Raw genomic sequence first — 26353 nt, forward strand, 5'->3', positions numbered from 1 at the left:
GTGTTATCGGCTCTGCTCCATCAATAGCAGCTTTAACTAAAAGCTAATAACTGGGTCGCGCTTGCCGCACTCCTACAGCGGATCAGGGGGCAGAGGGGGTAACTGGGGTGTGAAATAGACTCCAGGTAGCTGATGGCTGATGGGCACATGAAAGGACTCGGATGGTTGGCTGTCACTCACACCGCCAGTCCCGCCTTTTTTTTTTTTTTTTTTTTTTGCTCCATCTGAAGTCAAAAATATGAATCTAAATAGACTGGAAAATGCATTTTTCTACCAACACATCCCAGAAGTGTGCAGGGCATCATCTCAGGGAGTCATTTGGAACTACAGACTGTGCATCCTGCCATGCCTCCTCCGCCGTGCAGTAGGAGGGGTTGTAGTGACGCTGTTATCCAATGGGCACCGGCTTCCTCCGGACTGAGCGCAGCATCTCTGTCTCAGCGGCACTTTTGCGCCAGACTAGTAGGGACGGTCTCTCACTCAGCATCCGAGAAGAAGAAACAGGGCTCCGGGAATTTACTGAGGTGGTTTTTTTTTTTTCGGCGAAGAACACTTTTTCTCCCCCTTTTTTCCCTAACACGCGGTTTTTTGTTTTTTGTTTTTTGCAAAGATGAACGCTGGCTGCGTCATCCTGGCGTACATCTTACTTGTGGGCTCATCCTCGGTAAGATGAGTTAATTTTCTGCATGTCTTTTCGGCTGACGGTGCTGTGGAAGTGCTGCACTGCTGTAGTGCTTTACTTGGGGCTTTGCAGTGCGTCGAAAGTGACTGTGAATAGCTCTCTCTCCTTCTCTCTCCCTCTCTCTCGCTCTCTATCTCTCTCCCCTGCAGCGTTGCGTGTAATCGAGCTTAATACGTTTAAGACGTTTAAGGTCAAGAATTTATTTTTTTGGGGAAAGTGTGGTGGGAAAAAGTAACTAGTAACTCTATTCATTAGCATCCTGCATTAGCAGCTGCAGTGCGTTATTGCAGAGGACGCTGGTTTTTCTGGAGGGGCTTCTCGTTCTGTTGGCTGCGAGCAACTTCGTTTACGCACGTTTACGCACTGTCATCTCTCGTTCTCTGGGATGAATGTCTGTCTTGACGACTTGGTTACTTGGTTTAGTTCTGTAACATGCAGAGAGATTAAAGGAGAAAACAAGTAATAGTGAATAATTTCCTAAATAAGACCTATTGAATTTGCAAACTTAGTCATGTAATCAACTGTAGTCAGTTACATTTCCCACACATACAGTAACACTAGTTTGTTGAGCTTTGCTTTGTTGGAAATTATATCTATATCTATCTATCTATATATCTATCTATATATATATATATATATATATATATATAGATATATATATATATCTATATATATATATATATATATATAGTTTTTTTTACTAATAACAAAAGAAGTGGGTCGCTGCGAAGTGCCTTGTGCTGGATATTCTGTGTCAACTATGCTTCTATATCCACAATTACTTTATATTCCTTCGGTTTTCTCACACATGCACAAACATTATTCATCCCTCTTGTTCTCACTAATGTTGAAGTCATGCTGCCATCAGTAATGATTGCCCCTATTGTCGCTATGACCACTATGATAAGCCAGTGAAGATCACAGCCCTGTCTGGCATAATGACATCACCTTTATTGAAATTATTATGTAAATCGTTCTTTCTTTTTTTTTTTTATTTCACTTTCACATGAGCTGTGCTGTTTAACACAGCAGCGGTCTGCAGCCCAAGATGTGGATGTGCACACAGTGTCAGTCTAAGTGCAACAGTCTTCAGTGTGAAGCAAATCACTCACTGTAGCCAGAGAGACTGTGAGGTTCAATATCAGTCTGAAAAGGCTGTTAGATCAACTCCTGACCCTGTGGCCGTAAGTCAATTTGCCAATCCTTAACAGGCTGTCTTGTTTTATTCCTCAGGGGAGTAAGGCAGGCCAGCCCCTCAAACCTCCATGTAGACCAGGTTTCTCCCAGAACTTCTACACAGTGATTGTCTCGAGAGACGTACTGCACGGCCGGAGCATTCTTAAAGGTAAGTCTGCTGCTGCTTATTGACTGATGATATTGTCTCTGCCCACATGTGTCCCCAGCCTCATATAGTGATTGAGTGAGTTTAAGTGAGTTTCGACATCTGTGTGTGTGTGTGTGGGGACATATATTACGGTGCGTGACTCTCCATCGTTTCCAAGGAAGTTAAGAGCACACTCTGGCTGTGGCTGTGCAACATAAGCAGCTCATCTTGAGCACAGGCATATATTTAAGCAGACAGATCCAGTTGTGATGGAGCTCGAGTTGGAAACGAAATTCTTTGCGATGTGATTAAACATGATGTGACAGCAGGTGTGTAATGTATTCTGTTGAAGACTTGTCATTTGATATAAAGTTTCATTGATGAATGAACATGTAAATTATACTGATTGCAGGGGAAACAATACATTTCCTCTTTTTGATTGACTGAGCAGCAGGCTGATGGAGCGGACTCGTTAAAATAGCCTGTTCCCTACTTTGCATGTTTGCAGCTGGTAGCCCAAAACTTTTTATTTTATTCCCAGTGTTCATTGTAATACATTTTCCAGCTCTTTTATTCTTTCTGTTTTTCAGAGGAATTCAATTCTATTTTCATTCGCTCCATTTCTTTTCAGAGCAGGCAGTGTACTGAATCTACTGTGTGCTTCATCTTCCGCCATGTGAAATTATGCTGTAGTATCTCCAGCATGTCTCCTCTATTTGCTGGTGAATGTTTGCCATTATGGAAAAAAAAAAAAAACACTTTCAGCTATATCCCAGTGTCCCAATTTGCATAATTGACACATGAACAAAACCTTTGACATTCACTCGATATGCTTCCATTACATAGACCCTGTTATATCTAAAGCTTTAAACTCCTGCAAGATGAACAAATTACCCCCAGGCTTGAGGATGTTCCTATAGGTTCCTGCTGTAACAATTGAGAGATTTGGTTTGTGTTATCTAGGTTGTAACAAATTTCCGCCTCTCTCGTCCCTGTACGTCTACGCAGTTACTCACACTTACAAACAACAGCTCAGCAACAGTGCGCAATGAGTTTAGCTCTCCCCTGACACTTTGCTTTTATAGCCAGATATTTGTCTGTTGTTACGTGAAACGCTGTTTGCCAAGAAGGAAATGGCATTCTCATTGTAACAGCAGTTTGACCGTTTTCCGGCTTCAAGCAAAACAATCGAATTATTCTGGAGGTTATTTTGTTATTTAGGAGGCTGATAAGGACAGTGAGGCCGGTCACTGGGGAGCGAGTTTGCCTGAAGGGGCTGGGGGCTCAAGGTTTCTGCCTGTTTGGAAATGGGCTGAGGCATCCTTAGTGACCCACACAACAACAGAGGGTGATGTGTCTAGACGGATAACGTACGCTGCGTTCTGCTCTCTGTTTATGTGTGCTATCTGCACATTTGTCTCAGGGGGGATGCCGGCGCGCACACGTGACATGTCGTGGTGTGCGTAAAGGTTACATCAAAGCTCAACTACATCAATGTGATTTAGCTTATGTGCTAAATCAGCTCCAGCTTTGATCCCATATTTGCTCCCAGCCTTTTTCTTTCATTTTGTCCATCTCTGTGTTTGTTCATTGTGAAAATCAATCAGGAGAGCCATGTTGTCCTCCCAACTGGCCATTCAAAGGGAGCTAGGCTGCAGAGCACACGTTCTTGTGTAATGATTAACGTCTAGGTCTGTTTTCTATACAGGACGGGAGCCTTTCATATAAACGCCACACTATGTATGTATAACCTGAAACTGTCACTTTCCAAGAAAAATGAGTGGGTCGGGGATGAGACAAGCAAGGGTCTGGGATGCTCCAGAGCTGGTTTGGGAGCTGCTGGACCACTACGAGCTGCGGCTATTGTCTCCCAGGAGAGATGGACAGTGAGAAATGTGGAAGGACTAAAGAACAGTAGCCCAGCAGGTGCAGTGTGCACCAGGCTTCTGTTTCCAGTCACGGAAATGTATGGACTGCAGCTCTTTGCATGCAGAGGCACAGTAGCAGGGGGAGTTGTTTTTGTTCCCTTTCTATTTAGATGGTATGTGGGTTGATTAGGAGTACATACGGTTTGTGATGTCAGATTCATTAACGCCAATCAGCAATCTGCAATGCAATCCTTTTGCATCACTGTGTGCACTTGAGGGACCATATCTTACACGCTGCTTGACCACACTTTCCATTACCCCAGACCATTTTACAAGGCACACTGTGGTGATTTAAACATTTGAATGTGTTACCATCACGTCTCGAAATTAGGACATTATTTTCAATAGCTGAAGCATTTCTTTTCATTTCGCTTTGGACTGAAATCAAGTTTCTTTATATTCCTCTGTAGTTAAAGTGAGGTGTCTGGTCAGGACTTGAAAGGTCATTTTTGAATTGTAATGCTTTTTTTCAGTGCCCCCTTTGGTCATTCCTTGCTGGCTTTATAGGTTAAAAAGGCTGTAATGGCTTTGCAGCTGACCATAAAAGACCTTTGTTTAACTAACTTGCAAATCTCTGTGCTGCTGCTAAGTTGTCCTGAATAAATCATCCTATGCTCCCATGGAGTTGTTTGTCCGAGCGCTGGGTCAGGATTGGAAGCGGGGGGCTGTGGCACACAGGCAAGCAGACAGCTGGGCCTTGAATCACAGTCCATGCAGATTTCCACTATGGGAAGATAAGCCGTGACAAGAAATATTCCGGTGATTGCACATGGCTGTGGAAACCATCACCTTGCTCCAAGAGCCGGAACAGACACCAAGGAGCATGGACAAGGGGATGTGGCCGCAGCACAAAAGAAATTGATTTGAAATAAAGTTCAGTCAGGATACTGTCTCTTTACATCTGTCAACGCAAATTTGAAAAGACAGCAGTCACCATTTGCCCCTCGCTGGTCCTGAAAGACATTGTGTACACACAGTGAACAACTCAGCGTGATTTAGATACCTGTCTGACTGCATACTTAGCTTTTAATGACCAAATGCAGCGAGAAAGGAAACAACTTTGATGGATTTACAAGATTGCAGAAATGTTGTTTTTGGAGGAAAAAATATTTTAGTTTTTCATTAGGGCTTCAGAAATGCAGCAGAGGGCAACGTTTTGTGGGCAAATGATAAAAAAATGATGTTAACTTAATGTTTTCTGGCAGACGGCATCACAAGAAACATCCGGACCCAGGCCTGTATTTTTGATCACACCAGCCTTTAAAAGGGAATGGACTTGCTTTCAATTCCATTCCTGTGTTTTCTCTTGAATCACAGGAGATGAACTTGCTGCATCCACAATCGAGTGTCTCTTCCTGCTTCCATTATGCCACCTTTCTGTAGCCAGTTCCTTTATAACAGCTGCAGTGCATGCAGGGAAAAAAAAAAAAAGCACACTCGTCATTTAATCTAAAAGATTAATTCAGAGAGGATCATGCCTTCATCAGCTATATGCTTTCGGCATGGATTTCCTGTTGTTTAATTTCATCTCTAAAAGTTACACATACAAAATGACTTGTAACATGACCCCAATTAGACTACAGCAGGGAAATCTGGCTAGGAGCCATATCTGCTTTGAAACAGCCAGCTCTGCATTCACTCTGCTGTGGAGAACTTCTGACTCCTAACCTACTATCCAAACTGACAGAGCTTTCATAAGTACGTCCAGACCCAAGAACTGAGGGGAGGGTGGGATTACATTTCCAGGCATTTGATAAGCGGGATGCCATTTTCCTTCTGACTCACGAACGTTGCTCTTGTCCTCCAGAGAGTCTTTCATCTCTGCAGCCAGGACCTGCAGTCTGTGGCGAGCTGATAGAATACAGGTACAGAAGATGAGCCACATCATTTCTCTTTATCTCGCCTGCCTTCTTACCAAACCAAGCTACGCTCCTATATCCCTCAAACTCCCTACAACATGACATACATGCTGAGCCAAATCCATCAAGCAAGCCACCCAAGATATAGTACATGCCACAGCATAATGCATTTCATCCTGTTTTGTAGTCACTTACTCGGTGGAGGTAGTAAGTAAAAAAGGGATTTTGATAGATGTGAAACTGACTGTTGGCATAAATATTGTTGCCGCTTGTCATGGTTTCCGTGTGAATTTTATTAGTACTCATTCTATTAGTGCACTGATCTCTACTGAGCTCCCCTCTCTGTGTGCTGGTATTAGCTTTAGTCTGATGTTTTGTTGCTGGGTCATGGCATGCACTGTCATTGCATTCTCATCCGATGCCCTTTGAGTGACAGACGTGATTCACCTCCTTGCATTCGGATGGTAAGAATCCGTCAGAGCGAACCCAAACGCCCGAGACCGCTGCAGCATTTTGAAAGCAGCGCTCACGCTGTCTGTTTGCACCTCGCTTATTATGCAGTAGATCTACATTTCCTGACAAAATAGAGGTGAGCTAATTGTGCCCTAAATTCTGACCTTCAAAACGGAGCTAACCGTGATATTATCAGAGCTCAGATTGCATCTGTAAGAGCTGGCGGCTGTGGGTTAAATCATAGAGTGATTATGGGGTGGGGTGGGGGGGGGGGGGGACTAGGCACTTCTGATGGTGTTAGCCAAAAAAGAGAGTCCTTGGCAAGGGATTAACGGATAAGAAAAAGCACTGTTGGATGAAGAACTAGAGACTTATTACTACTTTTCAGGAGCTGAGACAAGGACAAACTTAAAAAAATATATATTCGTGGACAGTGTTTAAAGGGATGTTTCTCTCCTACTTTGTGGGAATTGTCTCCACAATACAGTTCAATCCTCCTCTATTTACATACAGTAGCAAGGAAAGCAGCAGGCTTTTAAAGAAACAAACACCACATGTGCCTTGTACTCTATGAATGCTATTTGCATTTGTTATCAAACCTTTTTTTTTAATTGACCTCCCTCGCTCACAATCAATATGTATTAGTGCTTTGCATCACAGTGCACTTTAACGATCGCCGGCCTTGATTAAGACTTTATTGGCTTTTTTGTTGCACTGCAGAAATGAGCAGTTTTCCCACTAGGAGACCTTTTTTTCACCTTTTAGTAATTGTAACCCTAGAATCTGCCAGTTCATTACAAAGGTTTTTTGCCCCTTCATCTAGACTCGCAGGATATACGTGCATCTGAATACAAATGAGGTCCTCAGGATTGAAGTGGTGTTTCTTCGGCTCAAATTATTCACATGCATGTTATCTTGCTTGTTTGTATTGTCATGACAATGTGCGCTTAAGTGTCATTATTAGTGGCTAGATAATAATTATTACAATCAATAGAAAAGAATGTGGTTTAACTACAGTAACTCTGCAGAAGGAACTGAAAAGAAGGGAGTTCAGTGCAAACTGTGCCTGTCTGAAATAATATGGAAAAGCTCAGTTTGAACCAATTTTCCATTTCTGTTATTATCAGTCTGAAATTGTGGCTTTTCAAAACTATGATTGGCTTTACGTCATGTCAGGCTTTCTTCTTCCAAGAAATAAAATACAATGGGAAGAAAAAGCAAGAATTCACATTCATTTACCGTATGCAGCATGTGAATTAATTTGTGGGTCACACGCCCTCCACCGTTACTGTGCCTCCTCCCCCCTCACCCACAGTCCAGGCATTTGGTGCTGAACTTTGCATTTTATTAATTACTTCAGAGTTTGTAGTATACAGCACGTCCTCTCAAATGACCACACACATCTGATTGGAATGCCTACTGTCGGCTCTCAAGCATCCTTTAACGCAGTGGTTCTCAAACTCAGTCCTCAGGCTCCCCGTATCTTGCTTGTCCTCTAGCGGCCTTGCCCACTGCCGTTTACCTGAACAGAGATAGCTGGAAAACAAGCAGGGTGAGGGGACCGGTTTAGTTAGTGGTTGAATGGGACTTTAGCCCAAAATGCAAAACTGAGTGGAAGGACACCTCTCTTAGTAGATTTGCGGTCTGCAATATACACCCCCCAATGTGAGTGTTGTATAGAGCACAGATATTGTCAGCCTTTCATTTACAGTACCGCTGTGGTTTTACTAGCCTCTTTATTCTCTTTATAAAGACAAGTGTGGTGACTGTATATGTGCCCGTCTGGGGCATTAGTTTGGAGTGTATCTATGTCAGAGGAGAGGATTCACATGAGCCACAGCTCCATTCAGTCCTCCTCCTGCACTCCATGGAGACAAGAGGAAGAGGTGAATTAGAAGACTGAAAGCAGGAGGGGGTAAAGGTAGAACAACAAGATCTCACTTCAAGGCATCCTTCAGCACCATCCTTTCAAACCAGTTTCTAGTTCACTTCTAAAGCACACCGTGACATTTTCCCAAACTTCAGCTTGTCCAGCATGCTGTATGTTTATTTTTGCCGAATAATTGTGTGCTCGGACCAGACTTGAAACCAAGTCATCTTGCAAACTAAACTACTTTTGCTACACATGCCCTGTGTGAGTATTTTACAATGTTTGTTTAATAAATGATGAGTATCTCCACTTCCCCTAGCTGCCCACTTGCTCAGCTGTACCTCCTGGTTTTTTCTCCCCACCCCCATCCAATCCTGAGTCCGGGGCTCAAAGTGACATATTGCTTCTCACTTTATAGATGAATTACAGCCAGGAGGTTTGACCTTGTGCTGCCACTTGACCTCACATGTTCTCCAACACTCATATCCTCAGTAGGCAGCACTGGAATAAATGAAAAACATAGCCCCATCAAAATGATTTACGTTTGGCTTGACTCAACGCATAGATCCTTCTAAGCTGCTGCTAAATGCATCTCCAGAGGGCCACTCTGTATTGTAGTGCACAGCCATTTCTGAAGCCAAGGGGCTTTTGCTATTCTATCGCCTTAATTAAAAGGCTGTACTGTCAAGATGCCTTTGTTCTACAAACTCTAATATCAGAAAGGTCCCCTGCTGAAGAGAGGTTTGTGCTCTACTTTGTCCTTTGGCTTAATTCAGCCTGCAATCTATAGTTGATCAGAGCACATGTATGCTCTTGGTTTCAGCATATTCAGTTGCTCATATCAGTTTCATGCATAAACTACATAAACATGCATACAAGTTATTTATTTAAAATAAAACAACAGTACATTTTGTGCGTTGTGTGTATTTTTGCGTGCGTGTGTTTGTAGGCAGCGCTCCATCCACAGGGTGATTATCTTAAATGGAGAAATTAAAGGATTACAAACCAGCCCAGTAATCCAGCTGTCAATCTCATGGCTCATTAGTAAGCAAAGCAGAGGGATAAGGCAGAGACAGATATACAGCACACACACACACACACACACAAAGAGAGAGAGAGACAGAGAGACAGAGAGAGAGGCATACCTGCTTGTAGTGGTAAAGATGTTAACTTGTCAATCACACAGGAAGCCTTTCTGTAGTTCTATATTAATTAACAACTCCCACTAATAAAAGAGAGACATTGATTTCACCTTAACAGCTGACAGGAAATGTCTCATGCAAAAATATTTTTGGTGTGATTTAACTGTAAAACTCAATTTGTCATAAGCTCTCTCTCTCTCTCTCTCTCTCTCTCACTCTCTCTCTCTCTATATATATGTTTATGCAAATACTGACTGTAATTGAGTAATAATTTGTGTGGGAAATTAAATTTGTGCTCTTGATTGCAAGTCAGAGCCCTTGCTCACGAAGCGGCTGTCAGTAAAAGGAGACATTGTTGTGTTGCTCAACTGTTTGTGTTACATTAAAGTGCATTAGATTATGCAGTGGAGCATGACTCCGTATATTAGAATCCAGCTTAAGTATTCACATTGTCGCAAGTAGCAAATCATATGCTGAGAGCTACCAGAGTTAATTTGGGGCTTGTTTCACAGTTGCAGCTCTTCACAGTTTTAAATAGGAAATGAATGACTGCAATTACAATGACGTGCACAGCAACAAATATACAGTAAACTGTGTGTGTGCGTGTGTGTGTGTGTGTGCGTGCAGCAGATTAGCCCTGGAGTTGAAAGATATACAGCAACTCTGCCATTTTTCACCAGGCTCTGAACCAGGCACATAAAAGAAACTGTTTGGGAAAACATTGCACCATAAAAGAAAATAGAAACACAAATCCTGACTCCATCATGGAGAAAAGGGGGAAACTGCCTCTCCTGTGGCGGAGGTGCTTTTTTTTTTTTTTTTTTTTGGATTTGATTGTATCAATTTGCTGTCTGTTCGGATATAGAAAGCGGAGCTGTGTGCAGACTTGTTTGCCCATGCACTGTGATGTTGTGGATACTGGGAACTATTTCTTTTGATGCTCATCTTATATAATTTGTACCTCAGCAGTTTTTGTTTTTTCTCATTGACATTTATGTACAACAACCATTTAGTCTCGTTTTGCTCTTAAGTGCATTTTCATTTGTGCTGTTAATCTTAATAACCGTCATGTTATAAACAAGGTTTCTAGGCATGCAGCTGAATTCGTGGTACCTGATACCTCTTGAGCAACTTCTTGCTTTGTTGCGAAAAAGAAAAAAAACAACCCTGTTGTTGTACAGCAGAGTGAATTCAATTGTACTTTCTGCAGTCGTGCTGTTTGAAAGAGCTCATTCTGGCCAGGATTCAGATGACTGATTTGGAAATCACAACACAGAACCATGCTCCATCCTGTTGTGATGCAGATTTGTCTGTGGGAGGCCGACAAATCTGCACATATGCTTTGCTGACCAGAATAAACAGAAGATATCCCTCTGTAGAATTGTAATGCAACTTAATCCATTCTGTTTCCTGTTCTCATTCGCCAGCTCTAATGTCAGTAAAGAATTGAATCTTTTTATGTTTTTTTATTGCTTACTTTGCTTTCTTTCCACGAACGCATCATCTGAGCTGTCTGTATTTCTCTCTCTCTCTCTCTCTCTCTCTCTCCAAACTGGTGGGAGCTCATCACGCTATCACTGACTCCCTTTTGAAGAGACACCAAACAAAGCACGACTTCCTTGTCTGACTTATATTTAGAGCCGCACTCAGACAAGAGCAGGTCACGTACACACAGCGACACACACTTTAACACTAATGGTAGAGGTTAATTTGTTGTAGCAGAAGCCCCTGTAGGTGTCTGCACAAATGTTAAATGTGCCATTATACTATTAGCTTTGACCTCCAGATGGATTTCTTCTACATTATAATAATGCACCTGCAGACCTGTATGTTTCCAATCTCTGCTTCACACAGTTAAACTGCCAAAAAAAGATGAATTTCTAAATCTGTTTTTGCCTTTTCTACTGCTTACTCACTTCTTGACATATTTGTGTGTGATGTGGATAGAGGCATATTGAATACCCATGAGAAGATTACAGCCATCGGCTAGCAACACTCAGAAATCCACATGCCAAAAATGTCCTTGTCACACACATAAATGTGTCTTTTGTTGTATCTACATAACAGGATGAAGATTTTTTAAATGTGCTTAAGGTTGATGTTTGGCTTTTTAGTCTTTATTTAGCAAGAGCCTGGTAATTTGTACAAGTACAGAGGAAAATCTCTGGCTGAGAACCCACTTTTTTTTTTTTGAAATACGGGAGCAAATCAGTAGAGCCCTCCTCTTTGCTGGCAACGTGCGATGCAGACACACACTGGCAGCATCGATCACAGCTTCAGAAGAATCACAGTTTGCGTCTCCCACTCTGTCTCTCTGTGTGCCTCTCCTCCCTCCTCGTTCTCTTTCTCTTGTCTCTTTTCTCACTGTAGCCTCGTATAGGTTTCAGATAAAAATAATAGCTCTGAGAGCCAACAGAGAGGAGAGGCATAGAGGAGGCGGGGGGTGTTGGTGACAGTGTTGCACCACAACCCAGCAGTAAGACAATAAGAGGCAGTCTGACTAACTGTGGCCTCTGGGAATAGAAGCCTTCTTATTGCCATAAACAGCAATTTAGCCTGGGTAAAAGAAAAACGGATGCTGCCATATCACTGTGTCATCATGATTACAGCCAGCTCAGGGCTGTGGTGGAGTGAAAGATGGCTGTTACATCCAGGCACCTATTTAAATGCAGCATCAAATTTATGGCTGTGTAAACCAATCTAACATCAAGGCTAATCCAAATGATGACACGTCAGGGCTGCCACGGCAAAGTGAAAAACCTTCCACTCTCGTCTTGTTTGCTCATTTACCGTGGCGCCTGTGTTGGTTACAAGCAGAGAGGTTGTTGTGCTGATGAAATTTGCATACAGTAACCAGTGGCTGAGGTTAAGCATGTAGCCTTTTTGATTTTCAGCCCACAGGTTGCTGACTGAACACACTGTAGTCCTTTCTAATCTGCTCATCTGCATTCTAACCAGAGGACATGGAAAGCTTCGAACGGCTCTGTAAAAGTATCATTATGAAGCTGAAAGTTAAATATCCCGGTTGAACAAGCTCCACTGCCCCGCAGGGCCCCAGACCTACTGCGGATAACTCACCTGTCATGAATAAACATCTGTCATCCATAGATATCTGGTGGGTTTCCTGATTTCAAGTGGTGATTCACAGTGATTTGCATTTCTGTTTCACTTTTCCAAGATTCTATTAAACTACTGAAATACCACGCAACGCTTTGACCACAGCAACGGTCCTGCCTCTTATTTTTAGCTGATAGCTTTTCATGTTTGGGTCAGGTTCAGGGCCCGCAGAGCTCATTATTGTAGTGCTAGGGTGGATGTTGGCATCAATACAAGACCTTCTTCCACCTTCAGGCCCTGCAGCATATTAGTTGAAATGCGAGGAGGAGTAGGAAGTAGGCCTGAATATCAGTGCAGTCATTTGTGTGTGATCAACACAGCAAGCTGCATAACAACAGTAAAGAATTGACTTACACCGTTGCACATTTACAAATCATTACACTTACTTGGCATCGGGATGTTTGGTAGGTGCAGAGTTCATTTCCATGGCAACCTAGGTATACACTTCAGACAGATGTCTCTTCTGGAGCTGGTAGAGTATTTCCTTTGAGGTCATGGTTACTCCACACACAGTAGCTTTAGATCCTTATTTGATAGCAGAACTGTTAGCTATAGCCCCAGGCGCCCACCTGGGATTTATTGCCTGGTTTCATTATGTTAACATGGCTTTAAGATGTTTTGTTGTGAGTGGTGTTCTGCACTCAGTGCTTCACCTGTTGAGTGCCTCTCTGCACTTTGGTTTTGGCGATCACGTTTTGCATGTCTGATGAAGCCACTTGTGAAAGCACCTTCATAATTTATATCAGATTTTGCACTTTGCTTCGTTCACATTCATGCTCACAAAACCTTTAAAACGTAAACACATTTAATTATTAATTATTTATCCGGTGTTACTAATGTAGCAACTACTTTTTTAATCAGCGTTACCATTAAAGCAGTTTGGAGTAGGCAACTCTTTTTCAGTAATGTCACATGGTACTTGTACACACATATTGTATGGCCTCACAGGTGCCCAAAATACTCCTGCAGTTATTTTACTCTCAGTAAATGTCTCTAAATACTTGCACTCATCCTAATTCTTGGAGTGTATTTTTCTTTCTATTTCAGTGAAACCTCAGGATTCATTTCTGGCTGCCAACATGGCAGAAATTCAAAAGAATCACTAAGTTTGTCTTGTTAGTAGGAATTAACAGAGACTGGTAGCGGTGCCAAAATGTAAGCTGTATCCTGTAAATACTTGAAGATGCTGTTTTCACAATATTCTCTCAATCATCATCACCCCCCTCCAGAAGTGCACATGTTTAGTATGCAGGAGCCACATCTACTTGTCACAATGTTTTAACTTGTAGGAGCAACATCCAAAAAGAATGAGGAGCGTCACAGATATCGAGACAAATCCACAAACCTTAATTAAGGAAAGCTCTGATTGAACTGCACACAGAGTGACCACACAGACTGACAGAGATTGAGACAAGATCATTTTATTTGCTGGGGTAATTCTATCAAGCAAAGACATCATCAGGAATGGGTCACACATGGATCACTAGCCTTAAGCTTCCTCTCCTGTCCTCTCGCTCTCCTCTCACTCTCCTCCCCTCCTCAACCTCTATCCGCTCTTGCCTCCTCTCTGTTTTGATTTTTTTTCCCGTTTTACCCCTCTGAAGACTTTTAGATCCAATTTGCAGTCCTCCCTGCGCCTACATTGCCATCTCTCTCAGCTTCATTGTATTCACCAGCCTGAAGCTCTGTGTGAACTTCTCTTCACACTCTGGAGATTGTATCTGTCGTTCCAGGGAGAAATGGAGCAAATAGGGGATAAGATGTTGACAGTGGATATCCTTTTTCACTATTTTATACAACATATAATACATGGTACACCCATGTATGGAGCTCTATGTGTGCATGTGGACTTGTATGCCGGCATGCTCGAGCTTCCCCCCCACTTTCAATAATCTTACCACACACCAACCAAGTCAGAAGCAGGGCCCTTGCAGGCTGCATTCTAAATACTCTCAAGGCTGTAGGCAAAGCAACATGAATTTCAATGAATTATTAAACAGGATTATTTATTTACTTCCTCTGCACCCTGAACCACCTAACTGGCAAATCTACATAGCATTTTTCGGACCTGTGGCACATTTGTATGCATAATTTACACTCAGGGCTGAATATTTTCTTTAGGATGTCGAGTTTAGTCTATTCTCTGTTCACCTTTGGGAATCACCCAGTGGACTCTGCAGTACTGTAATTCTAATAGACTTTGATTGTACATTACACTGCACTCATCTTCATGAAGAGACTGATATTGAAATGTCAGTTAGGATAATCTGTTTTGTGGCCATCATATGGTGCCTCTGGGTTTTGGTTTGTTTTAGATTAATGGCATTGTGTGAATCAAGTGGTATTGTTCTGATGGGTGAGCGTGTGCCAACTCTGTATGTGTGTATGCGTGTGTCAGACTATGTTGGCTGTGGGAAAAAGAGATGAATAAGCGAGCAGCGGACTGGAGCCCTGCCAGCCTAGTGAGACTCCGACGCACTGCAGATGAGCCAAACCTCCATCCATTCACATGGAGCTCGTCATGGTGGGGTGACGACATGCTCCTACTGTCGGTTCGTCTGTTGCAATCTGCATGTTACTACATGTTCATGTGTACTGTAATTGTGTGGTAGCAGATATTGTGACGTATTAAAAGGCATGATTAAATATCTAAACACGTGAGTCCAATAACCTTGGTTTTATTAGAAAGGTTTAATAGAAAAATCGTACTCATCTCATGGTAAACAGCATTATTTATTCATACCACCTTGGTTTGGATCATTAACGGCACAGCACATCAGACATGTCCTCTTTAATAAAAAAAAACTAACAGTCCATGTACAGTACAGGTGCAGACGGTGTGACCTAGGCAAATAGCACGTAAATTAAATGCAAATGAAGATCTATCTCTATTCCTGCTGTCTGAACTGACCAGTCCAGCCTAACGCTGATATATTTATCCAGTGTGATAAACAGACAGTATGTGCGTGTGGACAGAGACAACAAGACTAACTCTGTGAGCTGTGATGGAGGATCCAGCAGGAGGGCAGTTAGACTGCAGCGGGATCCTCCTAATATTACTGTCAAGGGTGCAGCATGCACCTCAAAGCCCTGATATAAATGTGCGTGTTTCATATTAGGACTGAATCACTTAACGAATGGTCCCTTTGGGGCAAATTAAATGAATGATTTGTGATGTTCCTGCAGGTATTGCATTGTCTGTAAAAGAAAATTCCACTGAGGCACAGGTACTTTTTCTACCAAGATTTATGATGATCGAGGAACTGTTGTTTAACTATGAGAGTGCAGTAGAAATTAATTATGCACTTACATGCACATTACATTAGTAGCTAGCCTGACAACATTTGATTTGAATATGTATTTATTCACATACTGCATAGCATATGAATTAAATGGAGATGGAAACGCATGCAGGATAAATAACCTCATAGCAAGCGTGATGGTTTAGAGAACTGAATCGACTTTCACCTGTCAAATTCCTGATCTGGTAGTCATATTCGGAACGCAAGTTCAGAAGTCAAATGTGCTGTAAAATGAAATGCAAAATGCTAGGAAGGAAAAGACAAAAGTCAAGCTCAAATTGCTGTCTTTTGGATGGGAACTCGGAAATCAAGTTTCTTAGGGAGCAAAAGTCAAAGATCCCCTCCCACACAAAGGGAAAAGCAAACTTGTGTACAGCTGCAGCTGCACAAAAAACCCACGGCTGCCACCATGACAAAAAATCCTGCTGCTTTTCTCATTATAATGAGAACGTTTTGTGGATATAATGAGATTTTTTATTTTTTTATTTTATTCAAACATGATAGTTTCATGTTTTAAAGTTATATTTATTACTATTATTATTATTATTATTATGACACATTTATTTAATCAAAGATATTTTTTTCAAAATAAATTTGAAGACCTTGTTACAACAAAATAACCCTGATGGAGTTAAATGAGCAAGAGGCAAAAAAAAAGTCAAATCCCAACGTAATGCTGCAGATGGAAATCTGACAAACTGAAAATTCTATTATAGGGCTGTGATTTGAAAGGTTTGGTGCATAAACAGAAGGTTTAACCGTTTTTTAAAAGGTCTGTTAAATAATACAGTGCTATGTGGATTTCTTAAGTAGTCCAAATTATGTGCACATCCAATATTCTGTATCACTGTTGCCACTGACAAATTAAATCTCTGATACTTTCAATATCTTTCTGGTCCATAGGCTGCAATGTCCTCTCATTAGACTTTCACCAGATCAGGTTCTAAGAACGAGAACAATATGAAAAATGCTTTTTATTATCAAATACCAACTGTTCATTTGGTAAAAAAGGAAAAAAATTTTCTATATGTTGTAATATTAAGAAATATTTCTTGTGATCGTGTGAAAGTGAAAGTGCTGTATTAAGACAACAAGACACTGAGCTTTTGTACAATATTTTCTCATGATCACAGCGATACGCTGCTGCAGCAACTCGACCAAAGCTTTTCAGCCTGTCCTCTGCTCATGTACTGTGTTGAAAAGAGGGAATATGTTTCATCTGATTGTAGAGTGCAGAGCAGACCTCTGACCTCTGCCTCTTACTGACCAGTCAGGCCAACAGCATGCGTGCCATCATCTCTTCCATGTGTACAGTGTGAAGTGGACTGGAACCACGGGAAGTAGTTTGATGTGTGAACTCGGCGCTCTATCTGACGGCGCGGAGCACAGGGGCTTGAGTCTGGCAGGGGTCTCCCGGAGGGGGCCTCACCTCTGCACTATCTGCTCCTGAATGTCTCTTTTCAAATGCTTCGGGAAGGTTAAGTCCTGACAGGCATGTATAATGACTCAGGTTATGTTATGTTGGGCGAAATCGCCGGGCTGCATTGTCATATGTAGTCTTGTAAATGCTGCTGAGTGAAGCCCAGCTGAGCACAGCTGAGCGCTGCAGTGCTCAGGTTACATGGTCAACAAAATCTTCAGAACAACGGCACTAGTCGGGCCGGCACGGTGCCGATATGCTCTGACACAATGGGCTATAAATTATTTGTGTGAGAGAAGTTGCAATAAGCATCTCTCAGGGCTCCTCCCTTTCATCACATGGGTGTGCACTGCACCATTCACAGCAGGCTTTAAGCTGAGGAGGGCTGCGCTGATGACATGCTGTCGAGTAAGGAACGGGCTGAAGAGCTGAGCTGAGCTAACTTAGGCAGACAACAGGACTGCGCCTGCTGCTCTCTGTATGTCTGCTGGTGCTCCAGTCTGTCTCACTATCTCCTCCGTATACCTTTCCCCTTTCTCTATCTCCTCTACATCATAATTTTTCTTCCTGCTCAACTCTTTGACATTTACTCCTCTCCTCGTTATTCACACCTCTCTCTCTCTTTCTCTGAATGCGCTTTTGGTGTGGTCTCCTGTCAAGCTTGTGTTGAACCTTTCTGTGATTCCTCTGCCTGTTTTATTTGTTTTACTGAATCAAGGCCACAGCAGTGAGCTCTGACAGGTCTCTCCTTCATGCTCGGCCTAGTGATTGATCTCAGATGGTCTTCGGGAGACTAAGGACTTACAGAACAGACAAACAGTGCGAACTCAAGATGTGTGTGACACCTCACACAGACACACACACACACACACACACACACACACTAACATACAAGCTATTGCTAATGTGAAGAATATTAAATGGTGAAAGTTAAAGGAATTGAGTTTCCGTCTTGTCCTCTGTATAAGATGAACCAATTTCCAGCATGTTTCTCTGCTTTAGTTGTAAGCACTCACAGTAAAAGCCCTTTTATTCACACTTATTTAGATTAGGCTCCATCAGCCCATTAGCATGGATGCTGTGGCCCCTTGGCAAGAGCTGTACTTCTGACATCCAACTCAATCATTTATGCTGGCCAGTGCCAGTGTCCATGTCCAGCAGAGAAAGATGGCACATGGCAGGGGGCGGCAGCCTGCTCCTCAGATGGCCTCACTACGTTTGTATAAATCAACACGGTTTAAAATAAATGGCATATTGTGATGAGACACTGTATTAACATTACACATTTTGTGTGTACAGTACTATTTTTACGACCCGGTAAATCAGATGACATTGATTCATGAAGCTCTTTTGGTGTCATTACAAAAGAGGAAACTGCCTCGGCTACCTCCGTTTGATTGTTACATGTGTGAAATGGGATCCAAACTGCACTGCAGCCTGCTCCCATTTACACAGAGGGCTCCGCCGATAACAAATGATAACTGTGAGATCTCAGAAGGATGCCTGAGCAAAATGGCCGGCGCATTCACAGGATTACTTTACTGACTTGTTGGGCTGCAATGACAAATCGTCTATTGAGAGCTTTATTGATGACTGTATCCATACAGTGCAGCCCGAGTCTCATGTGACCCATTAGAGGGCAATGGGAAGGAACAAGGGCTAAGCACAGAGAGGAAGGGGTTTCTATCTCCTCATTTCTCATTATTTCCTCTTACTTACTTACTAACTTCCTTTTTCAAGCTTCACTTAGCTCTGTTTTCTGTCATTCACTGACGCCCTTTGACCTTTCATCCCACTGGTCTTTTCCTGCATAAACACATTCCAGTAACAGTAAGTTATTTCATTCAGATGATTCACAGGCAATCCACAGAGGTCGACTATGTTGAACTTTTTATAATTATGTTCAAATGTGCTGCAAATTCCTGGATTTCACACAGTTAAACTCTGGTAGTTGTTCTCGGTGTGCACATGAGGTCTGGTGTTTATCCAGGAAGTGTTGAATCAGGGTTCTGCAGGGAGTGAATGCCAATTCCTCACAGGGTGAAAGCCACTGGTAACTGAAACACTAAATCATTACTCTTTAATTGAATTGGAGTTGTACTATTTTTCCTGGTTATTTGCTGGAACAACAGAATCACTTCTCATCAACGCGGGGATGTCAGCAAGAGAGTTAGTTAGTGAGGGGGAAGGAAGGCAGGGGTGGGGGGGCGGTTTGAGGGAGAGTGACAGAAAGGATGAGTGAGTGAGGTAATGAAATTCCCGCGTGGCTTGTCCATCCCCTGGCTCGGCACATTAATGAATGAGCAGAACTCGCCCATCACTCTGGAATTATAGCACGCACCCACAACAATAGCCCCTTCCCTCGCGAGGAGCGCGGTGCAGGAGGACTTCAATTTGCTTCTCCTCTCCCACAGAGCTTGGCATTCAGTAGAGCGTTCCTTATTCAGAGAAAGCATCCACGGCAAAATAAAACTAGTGCCATCTGCTCCATCTCCCATTGCTTCCCGCCACAAAGCAGATGATTATCAACTGGAGCCTGCTCGGCTTCAGCGGAGCACTGGAGCATCTGAGCCAGCAACCAAAATATCAACTGTCTGAGTTTGGAAACTTTTGACAAGTTGCAGACTTCCTGTTGTACAATTAAAGTTTCTGTAATGCTCTTGTTTGCATTATAGACGATCCATTGACATTTGATGCAGTTCAACACATTTTTGAAATACCACGCGTAATTACATTTCGTGTAACGCTCCAATTGTGGGCTTCTGTATTTGCCATTGTTTGCAGAAACACCATGGTGATAATGGGCTGCATTGCTGCTACTAACAGTGCTTAGAAGATGATATGTTGCCTTCTTCTTGCTCTGTTAGCACTGGCACATATTCATGACTAAAGGACAGCCAAAAACAATAGAGGACACTATAAATGGGGATCACGGGGATCCTTTCATGCCCTCCTGTGCTTGTCTTTATAGAAAGCGTGTATCTCTGCAGGCAACTGTGTCACATGCAGTGTACAATCACGAGAGGCATGGCTGCTACCTGTGATTTCACCTGCAACCGCTAGATGACTGAAATTGAAAGCGTTTCTATACATCTAAAGCCTGAGTTAATCTTTTTCATAAACCACCAGCTTTATCCAAACACTATTAAAACATGTCAGTGAGCTACACTGTTGTGCTGGGAAGCGTCTATGATGTATTTCATTATGAATTAATCTGTCTCATTTAGTAAAAATCACCAAGTACAAATTTCCAGAGCCCAAAGCTATTATATAAAATGCTTGTTTTATTGAATCAATAACCACATTTCAGCAGCAAATGTTTAGAATTCAATGGATTTTCTGACGGTTGACTACTCAGTTAATTGACTAATTGTTTCAGTACGATGATGAACAGTGCTACTGTTTGATGATAGTTGAGTCCACATACCGTACTTCCTCCTGCTACTGTAAATACTCACGGTCTAGCTAAAAAAGGGAATAATAGACGTCTTTTGAAACATTTGCCTTCATTTTATCATCATTTGGGCTGAATGTGCTTGGAGCCGAGAGCCACAGACAGGCTGAGAATTAGTAGACAACAACAAGAGTGACACTGTTGGTTGTGCACCTTTCACTGGACTCGATGACAACAACAAAAACATTAAAAATCATCAGCTTTTAAATTGATTGTCTTTAACACATCCAGAGACCCCTCCCTCTCTCTCTCATTTCTCAGCGCAAACATCAAATTTATCATTTAGCGCTGTGATGTTCAATATGTAACGTTTCTCTTTTATGCTGATTGGTGGTGTGTTTTTTATGCCTGTCACCCTCACATGAGTTGAGAATATGTTTGCCTGTTATTGTATATACAATGTCCACCATATCACAAAATGGATTGTCAATAGAAAGGCTCCCTCCCCTCCACCCTAATCCGATTTACAGCCTATTTGTCTGTTTTATAAAAAGCCTTTATGTCTGCCGCTTGGCTAGTCTATTTTTCACATCCCAGATCTGGGAGACAGAGATGACATGAGGACCGGGAGAGAAAGTGGAGCAGAGAGTTATAAGAGCAGGGATAAAAACGTGGAGGCACTGAATGTAGCGCGGCGAGGCAGCCTCACCGAGCGAGAGACGAACCAGCATGCAGACAGGAGGACGCGCAGTTTGCACAGTCTCTTCACTGCTGCTGTTTCTCTCCCTGCCCGAGGAACTTAAGCTGAGTAGCTTCAGCAATAATTCATGAAATGCATTTCACACATGTATTTTATTACATGTGTGAAAATGGAACACATGGTAACCAAACAGAACAACAGACATGAGAAGATTACACACAAATAATATGGAGGGATGCCACAGTAAATCAATTATCTGAGCTTCCACCCATGTCAGGCAGCATCACGCCATGAGGTGCGCTGAAAGGTTGCAAGGTTCAGGGATTAGAGCCCGCAGGGAGAGGCAGGAAGAACAAGCCGGCCACAGAAAGAATGAGGATGATGACGAGTTTTTAGACAGGTCAGCCTTTGTGGGGAAAACAAGATGCAGGCTTATTTTGTAGCAATTGTGCCAACAAACTGCAAAACACCTTAAAAACTGATTATGTCAATGTTGCACTTGAGTTCCTCTTTTTATAACAACAGAAAAAAAAAAAAAAGAGTCCAGGCTGAGCGCAACAAGTTTCCAGCTCTCGCTGGCTGTGTTATTATTGGAACGATTGAGAGGAGCGTCAGCTTTGCTTTAAGCCGTATGGAAGCACTACACTGTAGCTATCTGCTGCCAATCCCTATTCTTAACACTCACTGTGTGCGTGTGTGTGGATAGGAACATGTCGCTATTTGCATGAGGTTCATATGCATTAACAGTGTGTACTAGAGAGCATAATTAAAAGCTCTTCTGTGTTTGTAATGACCCTGCAGCACCTGTTCCCCTACTGCATGTCTCCTTTACCCACATGGTAACACTTACCACCACATGCTCTCGTAGGTAATGCGAATGCTCAGGGGCGCACTTTATTCTTTAAAGTTTTGTAAAGTTGAGATTTGACTCATTAAATCAGAAGAGTCATTAAATAGGATCAGAACAAGAATAAATGAGGTACAGTGGGGCAGGCCAAAAGCGATGGAAATGCAAATAGCACAGTACACAATTATTTAAATGTGACTAATGTATTATTTATTTTGTTGTTGTGCGATAAAACAAGCGATAGGTAGCACGGTTACAGCCATTTCACATACATGACTTTGTTGTTATACCTGTACACACACTCGTGCTTTGACACACATACTGCATGTGCAAATGTAATTCTTTGACTGCCCTTTTAATGCCCGAATGTCTCTTGTGTGAGAATACTTTCCACTCGCAGGCCCCTCTGGTCCACAGTGACACCTTAAGAGTCCACCTGGGACAATGGACGACTGGTGTGTTGAATCAAAAGACCTCCAGGGAAAAGAAGGAGAGTAAGAATAGCAGAGTTAAGGGAGTAGGGATGAGCGGTAAAATGATGTTTCATTAGTTAGGCATTACTCACCAGGGTCACTTTTACTCTCAGCTGTAAACCCTTTGGCATCCAGTTATTAGTGCGAGAGAGAGAGAGGATGGTTAAGCAAAAGGGGAAAAGTGTTTGTTTTAATGTAAAAGGAGTGGATGAAGGTGACAGCACTTAATCGACACAGTGTTAACAGAGGGAATCCAGTGGTTCAAGTTAAGAGACTTAAAAAGGGACAAGATATTCGGAATTTTAGTCCCAAATGAAGGTTAAGATTACACATTCAGTGTGTGTGTATTCATCATAGCTAAGCTTTCTGAAAAAAAAAAAAACAGGTGGAAAGGATCATGTGAATAAAGGTGCTGATTGAAAAGAAAGCAAAGGAATGAGAGGAACATGGGGAAACAAATGATTTGAATAGGTGGATTGACTCTATTACTTTTCAGGTCAAACCAATTCTGCCCTGTCATTGACTGACAGCGAATTCTTCCAGAAACCTTTATGGTCAAAGGTGGATGAGTAACGACTAGCTAGCACAATTAACAAATGGATAATGGCTCCCACCGCCCACCTTCCCCCTGATCTGATGGCTTTGCAAAGCAAAGCCTGGTAATGACACTAGTTTCATTCAGGCCACAGTGGGAATTTCTTTCAGCTGTCTGGCATGATAATGACCATTTGGCCAATTTTCCCTCTTTTATCAAGACAAAGCTCCTTTTTTTTTGTCTGAGGCTCAAAATGTCTTCTCAGGATAAAAATGTCTACTCACGGGGGATAATTTAAGGCCGCGTTTGCACTGAGCTCGCTACCTTTTAAAAAACATATCTTCTTCTTTTGCCTTCCATGTGAAGATGTTGTTTTTCACACCCCGCTTTTTAACATGCAGTTAATGGATCTGAGAAATGTCATTTTGTAATGCGGATGCAGAAAATCAACCTTTTGCATAACGATGACGTAAGCCTTCGCAGCCACAGACGGGAGCTGTGCGGCAGAAATGTTGTCAAGTTGACTCCCAGCTCTCTATGTGATTACTTATTTTAATTGCCACTATTACACAGTACATGCTGTGTTGACTCTACTGCAACACAACTCAGACAGTAGGACCATGGAGAGCAGGAGGTGAAAATAAAGAGGTTTAACCATTTAACCATGTCTTACCCTGCGGTGTAATGCACAGCTTTAATGATTGTCACACCAAAGAAGGAATAGAAATAGATGCGTTTGTCAAATGCTTTTGCGAGGCGGTGTAAAAAAAAAAAAAAGAGATTTTCATAAGTGACCTGACAATGTAAACAATGTTTTTCCAATATTTCTGTACTGCTGTGGACATGCCATAAAACATCGCCTGAAGAGGTAACTTATATTTCAGGTCAGTGTTTTGTTACTGTCTTAAAAAAGCAAGATAAAGCAGGGACGAATCAGCACCGGGAGCGTGGTGTGGGAATAAGGTTGGCAGTTAAATGTGTCTGAACAGACTCAATACATAAACTTCTTGTTATAAGCAGCTCTGGGAGACAGCCACACTCATTGTTTAAACTTGCAGCAGACTGCCAGTCAGGGCGAGGACTACCAAATTTATACAGGGGATGAATGGAGAATTTGATAAAAGCAACAAGTGTGACCCCACTTTGAACCAGGGCACATTTATCTGTCAGACTAATGGAAGAAGGTGTGGAGAGGTGCCTCGGGAGGCCGAGACAGAGAGACAGTGAATAGACGGGGGGGGTGAAGCAGGATCGCCACACAAAGCCCAGCATTATTTCAGTGTGCCCCCCACCTCCCTGTGGGAGAATTGGCTGAATGCGCCTCTCAAGTAGCACAACTGAGTCAAGGCCACAGTGTATAGCTATTCGTTGATTTGAATAAGAAGTGGACTGAGTCAGAGAAAGAAGCAAACTCAGTACAGGTGATGTACACACACTCAGATTAATACTCTAACAAAGGAAACTGAACAGATGACACTAAACTCCATAGTGAACATGTGCCACAGCTGGGCCGTCAGTCTAACCAGCAGTGTTGGTCTTACCAGTTGTGGGGTTATAAAGAGGCGTAGAGCTGTAATCCGTCTGGGGCTCCCTGGGATTTGATGTAAGAGCTTTCCTTTGCACTCATCCTCTGCTGTAGATCCTGTTGAGGTTGCAAATTGTTTTAGCCTCTTGGCTTGGCCAGTGTCTCGCTGGCCTTCCTCACTTCCTACATTAAGCTGGCAGCAGCACGGGAGGAGCTGTCCTACTTATAGCTGTCTGTGCTTCTTTACACTGCGTTCTGATGTGGTGCATCTGTGTTTTCACTTTTCAACGTGCGCCCGGTCATGCTAATATTAAAGACACACCGCAGTCACATAACATGTATTGTGCTCCCTTGTGGTCTCACTTTTATTGGAATACCGTTTTGTTGATTTTGTAGCATATCTTTGAAATTCCTTCACAAAGAATCCTTTAAGTGGCACTAATTCCCAGTTTGATGTGTAGTTAAAAACCCAGGTGAAGACTGTTGAATTATTCTCCTCTAGTTTGCTCACATCAAAGGCACGCTTTTAACATTTACTTTGCAGTTGCCTCTGCTCATGTGTTTAAGCATCGCCGCAGACTGTAGAAAGTTCTGACAGCTGCAAACTCTTTAATATCTGCTGCTGTTTCTGCATTAAACAGCCCGGCTGCAGCCACCGCCATAAGGCTGCACACTTGCACAGCATCCTATTGCAGCCCTCTGCCTGCTCCCTATGGCCTGGACGCCTGTTAGTACACTGGCAGGGAACAAGCGCTTTAGCCCACCTAAGAACAGGTGATCCTTCACAGATGGAAGAGGCTGCACCCAAGGGACTTCACGCTCTATCGTTTGCATCTTTGGCTCATAAATCTTTTATAAAGGATGTCAGTTTTGCTTACACAGAGGGGAGGCAAATGCCCCTCAGGACTGTGATGAAATACAGGTACAAAAGGCTTCTGCAAGGCGTGCTTGGTTTGTGTGTCTGCTCGATTGTGGGGGGAGAGAACAAGTGAGCACATGAGTTGGGCAAATATTCTTTACCCTAATTTAGTGCATGTTCCCTCCTAAACGTGTTACAGGATATTTACCATACTAATAGTATGACCATTCACATGCAGATGAGTAAAGGCTGCTTGGAATCTATCCAAATCCCCCCTTGCATTACACTGGATTCCTGAATCACTTAGTTTGAATATGTATTCTGACCCGAGTATTATACTGTGCTGGAGTAATTCGGTGGCACAAAAGCAACAGTATGTGCGCATTATTCATATTCAGTGACATATTTAGATACGCATACCTTTAGCCGAAGACAAACAAAATGACAAAACACATTCCCTCTAAGAGAAACACAATGCACAATACCCACCCTCTCTTCTTCACGTCTTTGTCTCCCTCTCTGTCTTTGTTTTTCCTCTGTCTTCCTTCAAACTAACTGACAGCTAATGGACTGTCTGCTGCATCGTGGCTCTAACTGCTTATGACACTAGCACTGTTTGCTTTGATCTAACCGTCGCTGGCAAATGGCTTTTTCTGAGGCACAGCAGTGAAATTTAACACATTTAATATGAAAGCAGGACCGTTGTGGAGGCAGGAGCGCAAACACACACAAGGTTGTTCTGTTCTCTGCTTCTTCTTTTTTTTCCCATTTTGTCAACACAGCATTGCTGACAAGCAGTTGGCCTTTGTAACCTTTGCAGTTGTTTCGACGTGTCATTTGTGTTATACATATCATGAATATTTTAACTACAGTCCGACACTACTGAATGAGGCAGTCTCGGCTTGTAGAGAATAATAGAGATC

General features: G+C 42.5%; 1 protein-coding gene across 1 annotated transcript in view; it reads left to right on the forward strand.

Annotated features, from left to right (window-relative positions):
• Positions 1–350: 350 nt before the first annotated feature.
• cdh4 (cadherin 4, type 1, R-cadherin (retinal)) overlaps positions 351–26353 on the forward strand; it is a 163437-nt gene continuing 137434 nt past the window's right edge. Inside the window, exons 1-2 of the mRNA XM_026346638.1 lie at positions 351–664; positions 1916–2027. Coding sequence (XP_026202423.1) covers positions 611–664; positions 1916–2027 — 166 coding nt within the window. The 5' untranslated portion in view covers positions 351–610. The remainder of the gene's footprint in view (positions 665–1915; positions 2028–26353) is intronic.

The sequence above is a fragment of the Anabas testudineus genome, chromosome 5, assembly GCF_900324465.2.
Source record: "Anabas testudineus chromosome 5, fAnaTes1.2, whole genome shotgun sequence".
Lineage (NCBI taxonomy): Eukaryota > Metazoa > Chordata > Actinopteri > Anabantiformes > Anabantidae > Anabas > Anabas testudineus.